The sequence below is a fragment of the Prionailurus bengalensis genome, chromosome A2, assembly GCF_016509475.1.
Source record: "Prionailurus bengalensis isolate Pbe53 chromosome A2, Fcat_Pben_1.1_paternal_pri, whole genome shotgun sequence".
NCBI classification, from domain to species: Eukaryota; Metazoa; Chordata; class Mammalia; order Carnivora; family Felidae; genus Prionailurus; species Prionailurus bengalensis.
In genome coordinates, this window is record NC_057348.1 from 17,027,669 (window position 1) to 17,039,955 (window position 12,287).

Sequence of the window (12,287 nt, forward strand, 5' to 3'; positions counted from 1 at the left end):
ACCCATGTCTCCTCAATGGACATCACACACTTTTTCACTAGAACCTGCCATCTGCCCTGAAAGAGCTAACAACAAGCACCTAAATAACCAAAGTGTTCAGACATGTCTCAGGCAAGCCAGGAACTCCCAGTGATGGAGCGGTCATGGAGCACCCCCATAATGAGGTACTGGATTAGCCGTGGCAGGATTACAGCCAAGGGAGAAGGTGAGTGGAGCCACGAGGTGGGCAAGGACTGGCAGGAGAGGGACGGTGAGGGCCTCAGGGGTGCCAGAAACACTGAGAGCACAGACGGTCTAGATAGCACTAAGGAGTCCTGTCAGGTAGTAACACAAATCACAGCTAAAATGAGGGGTGGCTATGATGACGCCTGACCGAGCTGCCTGGATTCTAACCAGTTGCCAAAGAAAAGCCCCTGAGTGTCTCTGAGATGGTGACCAGATGAACGCAGTGCTCTGGAAGGCTGCCCTGGAGTTACACTGTCATCCAACTGGAGGCAGGGAACACCGTCCACGGCCGTGATGTACTGTGGTGCCGGCTGGAGGGAGCCGAGAGGGTGATCCCCACACCTGTGCCGCCATCAGGGACTCCACAGGGTGGGGGAGTAGATGAAAGGCCACTTAGCCCCTCGATGATGCCTGACTACAGGTTATCGCACAGGCAAAGGTCAGGATGCTGAACACGAATGGCAAGTTAAGGCCTCCTGGGCCCCTGGACACAAAGGAACAACTCAAGGCAACCACCTACGCCTTTGTGAAGTTTACATTTATGAAGCCATGTCTTACAAAGGCTCTGGGGACAGAAGGCTGCACCTGCTTTGTCATTTGCACCGGACTCAGGCTGCTAGAAGCTGCCTAAAGGCACAGAGGAACCTGGATGGAGCTCGCTGCCGCAGGCTCTGACCTGAATAGCAGCTCGTCGACTCAAGTCCTCACACAGGCCTGAATGGGGAGGAGCTGTCTGGAGACGAACAGCTCTACAAGGAGAGCCATCCCCAGGGCAATCATCCTCAAGCCCTGCGAAGGACACAGCGTATCATCCAGGGACAGCATGACACCAGGAAGCCTCCAGACCTGGGTTTGTTCCCACTGGGCACAAGGCTGTGACTGCACATACCACCTCTTCTGCCTTCCACTTCCACCTCCACCCTCAGGCCCACCGAGCCTGTGCAACTGAGCCCTTCGTTTCTGGGTGCAAAACTCCTTCTAGCTCCTGGGCCCTCCGCTTCTTCTCCAGCCTCCTTCCCACCCAGGCACCTTCTCCCCAGCCAGGACCATTCGGACCACCATTTCAATGAAGTACTAATGAACATCTCAGAAACTAGAGCCCTCTCCCTGGGCTCTAGGGATGGCTCTAGGAGTTCTAGGAGCACACTGCTTCCCAAATATTTTTAAGTTTCTGCCTGGAAGTGTACATATTACTACTACCATCATCAGTTTTAGGCGAGAGGATCCAGGCTTTCATCAGATTTTCATAGGAACATGTAACTCCTTCACCCCAGACCTCTCTCTCCTTTGTCCTTCCACCAGCGCTGGGTAAATCCACAGCTCCTTTGTTTGCACGCCTCAGGCGGCCAGCCTCAACAAACAAGAACCATGTACCAGTGATTCTTACTGCACATCCCTGCTTCCCGGCCTTGGCCTCCTTCTGCTGGCAGCCTCTGGATACACCCTCCCTGACTTCCAAATGAACTTCTCAAGCAGCTATTCCACGTTTTTCCAACTCTTCCAAGATCTTGAGTCCCCTCATTTATCACGATCGTAGCAAACTCGTCACCCAACATATGTGCCCGCAACCTCCTCTTATGGGCATCAAAATTCTCTTACAGTGGTTTATTCAAATAGGCATGCATGCGCCTGACTCTTGTCATTCACTACCTCAGTTTGGGATCCCCAGTAGCAGACCCTAAGCTGGGTGGTTTATTTGGAAGGTATAGAAAATACAGGAAGGGGAGTAAAGGCAGGAACAAGGGAGGGAAAGCAGCCAACAAAGGGTGTTACTGGACAAGTGACCTCTGTCGGTAATGGGGTTTAGCTGAGTCATCCCATCTGAAAGATCAGAGAGCTGAGGTATTACATACCAACCCCTGCAGCTACTGCTTGAGTGCTGCTCCCAGGGGGCATGAATCCTCCAGCACCTCAGGCCTTCACCAGAAATGCTCTGACGTATGAGATGCAGAAACTGGTGGCTGGAAAGCAGGCAGGCAGGCACTAAAATAAAAGGGTAGCTGGGATGTGGGCAGGGCCCACCACTCACTGCACTAGGCCCTATCATAACCACTACTGGACATTCAAGGGAGAAACAGACATGGAAACAGACACAACACATGGTATCCAAAGTGAGCGATGGAGGAAGCATAAGGGCCAGTGGATCCAGATGCCTGTGGGCAAAGAGGGCGGACTCCTCACTAGATGGAGGCTGTGGCAGGTAGTCTTCTAACACGGCTCCAGTAACCCCTACCTCCTGGTGCTCCTGCCCACAGGCAATCCCCCTGGAGAGAGGGCTACACCCAGCGACCTGCTTCTGGCAAACAGACTACAACAAAAGTAATGACATGTCACTTCTGAGACTTGGTTACACAAGACTATGATTTTTTTTTTTTTTTAATTTTTTTTTTTTTTCCAACGTTTTATTTATTTTTGGGACAGAGAGAGACAGAGCATGAACAGGGGAGGGGTAGAGAGAGAGGGAGACACAGAATCGGAAACAGGCTCCAGGCTCCGAGCCATCAGCCCAGAGCCCGACGCGGGGCTCGAACTCACGGACCGCAAGATCGTGACCTGGCTGAAGTCGGACGCTTAACCGACTGCGCCACCCAGGCGCCCCAAGACTATGATTTTTGAGGACGTTATGCTGGGTGAAATTAGCCAGTCAGTACTGTACAATTCTACTTATATGAGGTACCTAAAGTCGTGAAATTTATACAGAAAGAATGGCAGGTGGCAGGAGTATTAATGGGTACAAAGTTTCTGTTTTACAAGACGAAAAGTTATAGAGATGGATGGTTGTACAACATGAATGTATTTAATACCAGTGCACTCTACACTTAAAAAGGGTTTAGATGATAAATTTTATGTTGTATTTTGCCACACACAAAAATAAAAATTGGAAGGAAAAAAGGACTATGATTCTTCCTCTGCCCCCCTCTTTTGGAACCACCACTCTGATGAAGTCAGCCATGTGTCAGCTGCTCTGGAAGGTCCACGAAACAAGGAATTAAAGGGGCCCTCGGCCAACACCCGGTGAGGAATGAAGACCCTCAGCTCAACAGCCTGCAAGGAGCCTGTTGCCAGGTGGGTGCTGAGAGAGCCTGCAAGTCAGGTGTCCCCACACTGGGCTTGGAGAAGAGTGCAGCCTTGGCTGCCACCTTGAGTTCAGCCTTGGGAGACCGGGAGCTATGGGACCCAGATAAGAAAACCAAGGCCCAGAGAGACAACAGGATGTGTCCAAGGACACAGCTGACAGTCAAGCCAGGATTAAAGCCAGGGCTGACCAATTCTCAATCCTGTTGTTTCTCAACAGCCACCATGCCTGGGTGGTTGGGAACCATGAGAGTTCCTGCAGGAAACAGATGGGAAGGCCCAACATGAACAGTGTAGGAGGGGAGCTGAGGTCCTAGGGATCCCTGGGGTCTCTGGCCACCAGCACTGACAGTATGAGGCACCTGACCAGGGCTCCTTGGAATTCCTGTGTCCGGGCTCAGCCAGCCACCACAAACATTGCAATGCTGCCTCTGGTAGCCTAACCAGCTCTGCGGCCTGCCAGGTAGGGCTTAGTGTGAAGTTCAGGTTTCATGATGACCTGGTCTGGGAGAGCCAGGCCAGTGCAAGAGACCTCAGGCTTGTTTTGTTTAAAACACAGTCCTTCCTTTACATGCAGACAGAGCAAACTCCAGGGAGTTTACCTTCACACTGACACACCCAGAAGCTCTCTTCAGAACATGACAGAGGACTCCTGTTAACTCAGCTCTTCTGGAAAACGTGGCTGCTGATCTGTCCTCCAGCCCTGGGCAGGTAAGCGGGTGTGGTGTGGTGGGAATGGCGGTCTCAGGGGACCCACCTGGGTTCAACTTCCAGTGTCAGCCCTGGCTGTGCACCTTGGACAATGGTGTCTACATTCTCTAAGCCCCAGTCTCTTACTAGGGAACAGGGATGGAGTCCCAGACCTCACCTCATCACTGCGAAGACCAAACAAAACACACATAACCATCTGGCAAAGTGGCCAAAAACAGGTCACTTATATGTAGTCACATTATCGTGGCTTAAAACTATCATAATTTGATTTGGCATCTCCTGAGGATCTCTCTCTCCATCCCTTGCATACCCCGACCCTTTCGCTAAGCATTGTCACCTCTGTCTCTAAGTTTCTCCAAGTTCAATACAACTGATCTTATCGCCACTTTCCTCAAGCTGATGCTTCTGGGGGACTGGCTTCCCACTGCCCAATTAAAGTTGAAACCCCACAACCTGGGGTTCAACTTGGTCCCACCTTATCAACTATCATGCTCCAAGAAAAATGCCTCACTTTACACTCTTGGTCTGCTAAATAAGCCGTGCTGTTTCTCTATTCAACAAGAAGACTTTCTTGAGCATCTACTATGTTAAAATGTTGGACTATATACGTTTGAATGGAAAATGATCTCTAGTGGGTGGAAACAGAGCACAGAGGGGAGACAGGTCACGAATCTGCAAGACAGCTGGGGAAGGCTTCCTGGAGACAGTGGCATCTGAGCTCAGGCTAAAGGATAAGGAGTGCAGGCCTGGTGCGCCCCAAAGGGCAGTCCAAGCATGTGAACTTTGGTCACTCTCCAGAACTTTGGCCAGATCTGATCAAGGACAATGACAACAGTGCTAGCCACAAACATGTGTCAAGTGCAAGTGATGGGCCAGGCACTGCACTAAGCCTTTGCATGCCTTCATGTAATCCTCTGACAACGTCTAATGTAGGTATGATTATCATCCCATTTTCTGAATGCAGAAACGAGGGAACAAAGGTATTAAGTAACTTGCCCAAGGTCACACGCGTGTGCAAAATGGAAAGTCTCTACCATTTCTGCTTTGCTCTTCCCTTCCGTTGGTAGAAACATCCCTCTTTCAGAAAGAAGTGTCCCTCTGAACCCAACAAGGCTACTGGTTAGTGATTCCAACAGAGGATGGGCCTAAGAGCACCAGGACCTGGCAGGGTGGATAAGAGTCCCCTCTGCAAGACACACAAAAGCAAAAATGCACACTGCAGCTGTCATCACACTATGGGGCCACCACATCTAAAGGGGAGAAAGACGACTGTACAGAAAGCCATCTCCAGCATATGGAAAGACTTACAATTCAATAAAAAGAAATCCAAACAACTTCACTCAAAATGGGCAACACCTAAAAACACCAAAGAAAGATACGCAAATACAATAAACACGACATTAGTCATCTGGGAAACGGAAATTAAAACCATAGGGAGATTACTCTATACATCCATTAGAAAGCTTTTTAAAAATTTTGTGCCAAGAGTTTTATGGCCTGAAGACTGAACTTTAATGTGTGGGAATGTAAAAAATAACTTAAGAGGCTGACGGATGTGGAAAGAATGGCATTTCTCCTCCGCGGTCTTCCCCAAACCCATACCCCAGTCTAATCTAGAAAAAAAACAGACAAATCCCACTGGAGGAGCACTCTACAAAATACCTGGCTGCCACTCCAAACTGTCAAGGTCATCAAAGATAAGGGACGTCTGCAAAACTGTTGTAGCCAAGGGAGGCCACAGGGAAAGTAACCACTAAATTTAATGTGGTGCCCTAAATGGAATCTTGGGACAGAAAAAGGACATTAGGTAAAAACTAAGAAAATTTGGTTTCCTTAGTTTTCCTTAGTGACAGTTTCTCAGAATTTCTTTGTTTTTGATAACCTTGACAATTTTAAGGAGTAGTGGTCAGGTACTGTATAAAAAGTCCCTCAAGTGGGATTCATCCAACTTCCCATAATTAGGCTGGGGTTATGGGTTTCTAGGAGAAAGACCAGAGGTAGAGTGCCTCACCTGTCACATATCAAGGGTATGTACTATCAGCCTGATCTATCACTGCTGACATTGACCCTGACCTCCTTGCTGGGGAGGTAACTGTCTGGTTCTCCACTGTAAAGTGATTCTTTGCTCCCTCTCTCCATATAGTATTCTTTGGAAGGAAGTCACTACGCACAGTCCATGCTTAAGGAAGAGAAGTTATATTCTAATCCCTTGAGGGAGAGTATTTACATAAATTATTTAGAATTTTTGCCTGGATTTATCTATTTCCCCCCATTTACTTAATCACATGAACTCGATATTTTATACTCTGGGTTATAATCCAATACTACTTTATTTTATTGCAAAATATCTTTTGTTTTCCAGCACTGGCCATTGGGAACTCTTTCAGTTGGCTCCTGTGTCCCTTTGACATATATTTATTTTGAACTGACATCTTTGTCTTCTCTTTCTAACCAGACAGATCTCCCCAGAAGCTGTGAGGCTCTACGTGTCCCCTAGATCATCCTGCTGGGTACATTGCAGAATGTAAACATATGCTGAATACAGGAACGAATGGAGGAATGAAGGATGTTCTGGTTCCTTAGTGGGCAGCAGGTGCTTGCATTGTTGTGCCCAGTGCCCGAGCCTCCTAATTTTCCTTTGGAAATGGTCCTCTCTTGTTCTAAGCCTAGTGATGGTGACAACTAGCTGATGAAGCCAGTCAACAAAGCACCACAGGATTTGGGATGGGGACAGGCAAGCTACATCACTTAGATACAACCTGGCACCTTCTCGTCCTGCACTGGATTAGATATTGCAAGAACATAAGGCTCAAGCTGCTGGAGCTTTTAAGCAGATCAAGAGTGGAGCCAAAAGAGCCGAGAGGTGAACTCCTTCTGAGGCCCAAACCATAGTGTTCTTGAGTTCTAGGACTCTAAAAATCCCTTTTGATTACTCTGGTTTGAGCTGAGTTTTCTGTTCCTTATAACTAAATCAGTCCTTACTGCTCCTATATTGCTGGCCTGAATTTTTATCATGGATGGTCAGTGGAGGTAAGAGAACTGACCCCTGACCTGCAAAACACTAGGTGACTGCACTGAGGCCTGGGTCCTTCTCAATCCTTCAAGGGGTGGGGGCTCCAAAGAGAGAGAAAACAGCCAATCTTCTGACTGCTGAGCCCTGAAGTTATTTGTACACCTACTTACTATCATCATCCCAGACCAATGAAGGGCATTAAGGAAGTTTAAAGAGCTCACAAACAAGTCACCTCCCCAACAGCCGTACCATTAAATACCTACCATGTATTATCAGGCCAACCGAACTCTTCTAGTCATGAAACATCCACAAACACAGACTCCCCTGTTGTGACCACAAACCATCAGTTCCATAATGTGGTACAACTGCTTCAAGAGATTAATGAAGGTAAAAGGTCTGAACCAAGAAGGTCCCATAGTGAGCCAATGGTCAAGCTGGTACATGAAGTTACAGAACCAGTTTCTGCCAGCACCACACCATGCTCCCTCTGACCTTCATGGACAGAGTCCCATTAAGCCAGATTAATATATGGCTTAACACACACCTATCTTACCAGCTATGTCTCTGTTTCAGCAACAGTAGGGCCAAGTTTACAACAAGTTACCTGACTGCTATATTACCTATAAAGGACAGAGAGGAATGTATCATCATTGTCAGAGACAGGGCGGAAAAGGAAGAGCTCTGTTCCCCAGGCTTTGGTTTTCCTCCTCAACAATACACTCAGTCCAGCACAAATCCATGGGACCAAAGCACAATGTATGAAGGAAGGACACTTCATCTACTACCTGGCAGGTAAAAGCTTTCGAGATGGGCTAATCGAGCTTGTAAGATTTCCAGATAATGAGTCCAGCGTCACAGCGGGTTAAGTCCTCTACCTGAGACCCTCAGCTAGAGCAACCGTTACGTCCTCGGCTACATCAGTGCTCAGCTCAGAGGCAATCAACTGAGAATACTATGACCCAGAACAAGCAGGCACCTGGGGTCAGGAGTCCTGGAGTTCTGATCCAGTGCTGACCCCATCTATAACTAAGTAACTGAGGCACTTCATCACCCTGGGCCCCCTTTCCTAACTATAAAAGAGATTTAAAAAACCCAAAACACAAAAACTTAACACTTTTTACCAAACTTCATTGTGAGGAGAAAATCAGACGTGACATCTGAAAACACGAGGTGCACACTGATATATGAGACCCTGATCACAGAAAATTCTCTAAGGATGCTCCATGGCTCTCGTGACCACTTGGGACAAGGAGGAGATGGCCTGCTTGCCAGAGCACTGCTTGGGCCCGGGCATGGTATGTGAGCAGTCCAGGTAGGACTCCAGACCCATCTGGCCATAGCTACAACCACCACAGATCCCACCTGGCTGTTGAGGACAGTCACATTTTTGTGTCACTTGGCGTTTCCTTTCAAAAAAGGTTATTCATTAACTATGTAATGAAATATTTGTGGTGCCTTTGTAAAAGCTGTTCAAGTACATGTACCCACCAATCCGAAGCTGGCCACCCTCACTCTCACTCCCAGAACCCCTGCCTTGGCCAATTTCCACCCAACCCTCGGGGCTCTCCCCAGACACACACTGAGCACCTACCCACTCTGGCCGCTCACTGGGCTCCCCTGGTTTGTGGTCAGAGGCCACAGGTGGGGGCGCGTAGTCCTTCACAGGAGTGGTGAACTCCACCGGTCCTGTCCCTGGTAGGGGCAGTTTCAGCAGTGGGCAGCTGGGACGAACAAGAAGGAGAGAAGGGTTAGGACACGGCAGGAGCACAATCTGCACCGAAATGAGTGACACAGGGGCCAGCACAGCCGCACTGCAGTCTCCCTGCTGGGACTGTATCTGTGTGCACAATATCGGAGTCATAAAACTTCGGAACTAGAAAGACACTCAGAAGACACCCAGATCAGAATATCAGAATTTTTCAAGCTCAGAGCACCTGGATGGCTCAGCCAGTTAAGTGTCCGACTCTTGGTTTCAGCTCAGGTCATGATCTTATGGTTTGTGAGATCGAGCCACATGTTGGGCTCAGAGCTGACAGGATGGAGCCTGCTTGGGATTCATTCTCTCTCTCCTCTCTCTGCCCCTCCCCACTTGCACACATGTGCCCATTTTCTCTCTCAAACTTAAAAAAAAAAAAAAAAGAAAAAAGAACTTTTCCAAAAAAAAACAGGATGCGTGGATGGCTCAGTTAGGCATCCAACTTCGGCTCAGGTCATGATCTTACAGTTCATGGGTTTGAGCACCACGTTGGGCTCTGTGCTGACAGCTTGGAGCCTGCTTCAGATTCTGTGTCTCCCTCTCTCTCTGCCCCTCCCCTGCTCGCAACTGTCTCTCTCTCTCTCAAAAATAAACATTAAAAAAAAAAAAACTTTCAAGCTTATTTTTAGCCACAGAAAGCTTACAAGGAAGTCCAATTGATAAAACAGACTGGATGAATATTTTTAGAGACATAATAAAGATGCTAAAAAAAAAAAAAAAACAACCTTGTCAAATTAAAAGACAGACAACAATAAGAAACGGGGGGGGGGGGGGGCGCGGTGGGAATGTATAAAAAATCCAGAAGGAGGGGCGCCTGGGTGGCTCAGTCGGTTAGGCGTCCGACTTCAGCTCAGGTCATGATCTACCAGTTTGTGAGTTTGAGCCCCGTGTCAGGCTCTGTGCTGACAGCTCAGAGCCTGAAGCCTGCTTCGGATTCTGTGTCTCCTTCTCTCTCTGACCCTCCCCCACTCACACTCTGTCTCTGTCTCTCTCAAGAATAAATAAACATTAAATAAATAAATAAAAATAAAAATCCAGAAGGATCCTGATGTACATTGCTGGGCAAGTGCTCCAATTTAAAAAGACCACAAAAATTGTATATAACACACTGAGAGTGTATTTTACACTAGATTTTACACTAGACCCACCACTCACACAGGAAAAGCCCTGGCCTTACAACAAAAAGCTGGCAAACCCATGTACGTTTTCATTTTGTGTCATGTCTCACTTTTTAACAAAACTTTTGTTTTTAATTTTAATTTACAACTTTGATACAATACATGTACAAACCTTAACTATCTGGTGCAATGAACTTTTACATAGGCACACACCTGGGTAACCGCTGCCTAGATCAAGCTATAGAACATTTCCAGGACCTCAGAAGGCAGCTTTGTGCCCTTGCCCAGTGAAGAGCACCCCAAACTACTATCAGAACTTCCATCACCATAAACTCGTTTTGCCTTTGTAATGACTTATACATAAAATCACCCATGCTTCGGGTGTTCTCTTTTGTGACTGGCTGCTTTCACCTAAATTTTATCTGCTAGATTCATCCATACATATCAGATCATTCTTTCCCGTAGGTATGTGCTATTCCGCTGAATTATACACTACCCTGCATTTATCCATTCCACTGTCGAGGAACCTGCGGCTGTTTCTGGTTTCAGTTATGAAGAATGGAGTTATTACGGTCATTTTCATAGATGGCTTTTGGTGGCCATCAGCACTCATTTCTGTTGGGTGTGTTCCCAGAAGGAAGTGTTATTTTATAGTGTATGTGTTTGGCTTTGTAGAGAATACCAATTCTCCAAAGTAGTTGTACAAACGTATGTTCCCACCAGCAGTGTGACAAGAGTTCCAACTGCTCCAAATCCTTGCCACCTCTTGACACTGTCAGGCCAATTAAATGTAACCACGTGGAAGAGGATGTAGTGGTATCTCCCTGCGGTTTCAATGTGCAGCAATGTGGAAAATTCTTTCATATGCTTGCTGGCCATTCAGACATAACCTCTTGTGAAGTCCCTCTTCTGTTTAATTGGGTTGGCTGTCTTTTCCTCATTGATTTTTCGTTCTTTATATATTCTAGACAAGAGTACTGAGTCGTCCTCACAGCTACATATTTCCCTCGTAGTACGACTATCACAGCATCCCATTAGATCTGGTATTTCGTGGGGCGCATGGGTGGCTCAGTCGGTTAAGCGTCCGACTTCAACTCAGGTCACGATTTCGCGGTCCGTGAGTTCGAGCCCCGCGTCGGGCTCTGGGCTGACGGCTCGGAGCCTGGAGCCTGCTTCGGATTCTGTGTCTCCCTCTCTCTCTGACCCTCCCCTGTTCATGCTCTCTCTCGGTCTCAAAAATAAATAAACGTTAACAATAAAAATTAAAAAAAAAAAAAGATTTGGTATTTCGGGTCTTTGTTTTTGTCCTCACCTCAAGGTATTTTCTGAATTTCCCTTCTGACTTCTTGACTCATTGGGACTCATTGGTTGTTTTAGAATATCCTGTTTAACTTCCACCTACTTGTGAATTTTCCAGTTTTCCTTCTAGTATGTTTAGTTTCATTCCCCTGCGATTGGAAAAGATATTCTATCTGATTTCAGTCTTCTTTAATTCATCAAGACTTGTCTGTGGCCTAACGGATGGTCTATCCTGGAGACTGCTCCGCGAGCACTTGAGGACATGTCTTCTGCTGTTGCTGGGTGTTCTCTGCATGTCTGTTAGGTCTGGCTGGTTGACAGTGTTGCTCAAGTCCTCCGTTTCCTTATCTTGCTGTCTCTTCTTGTATCTAGTACTGACAGCACAGAACTGAAATATCCAACTATAACTGTGGATTTCTCAATTTCTCATTTCAATTCTGTCCGTTTTTGCTTCATTTATTTTGTAGCCTTGTTATTAGGTGTTTGAATGTTTATAACTGTGATGCACTCTTGCTGTACTAAAGCATTTATCAATATGTAATGTCCTTTATTTTGTTACCTTTTAGATGTTGTCTGACAATCATAGAGCCACTCTAGGTCTCTCTCTCTGTTACTGTTTGGCATGGAATATATTTTTCCATCCTTACTTTCAACTTCTTTGTGTTCTTATATCTCAAGTGTACTATGTATCTGAAGTGTCTTGTTGACAGTATATAGATTCTTTGTAAATTTAATCTGCCAATGTCTCTCTTATTTTTTTTTTAAATTTTTATGTTTATTTACTTTTGAGAGAAAGAGACAGCATGAACGGGGGAGGGGCAGAGAGAGAGGGAGACACAGAATCCGAAGCAGGCTCCAGGCTCTGAGCTGTCAGCACAAAGTCCAATGTGGGGCTCGAACCCACAAACCATGAGATCATGACCTGAGCCAAAGTTGGACGCTTAACCAACTGAGCCACCAAGGTGCCTCTCTCTTTTTTTTTTAAGTTACTCATTTTTTTTTTTTTTAACATTTATTTATTTTTGAGACAGAGACAGAGCATGAATGGGGGAGGGGCAGAGAGAGAGGGAGACACAGAATCGGAAGCAGA

General features: G+C 46.7%; 1 protein-coding gene across 1 annotated transcript in view; it reads right to left on the reverse strand.

The window, feature by feature from the left end:
* LOC122487206 (SREBF chaperone) overlaps positions 1-12,287 on the reverse strand; it is a 73,595-nt gene that overhangs the window by 14,536 nt on the left and 46,772 nt on the right. Inside the window, exon 3 of the mRNA XM_043587280.1 lies at positions 8,616-8,745. Coding sequence (XP_043443215.1) covers positions 8,616-8,745 — 130 coding nt within the window. The remainder of the gene's footprint in view (positions 1-8,615; positions 8,746-12,287) is intronic.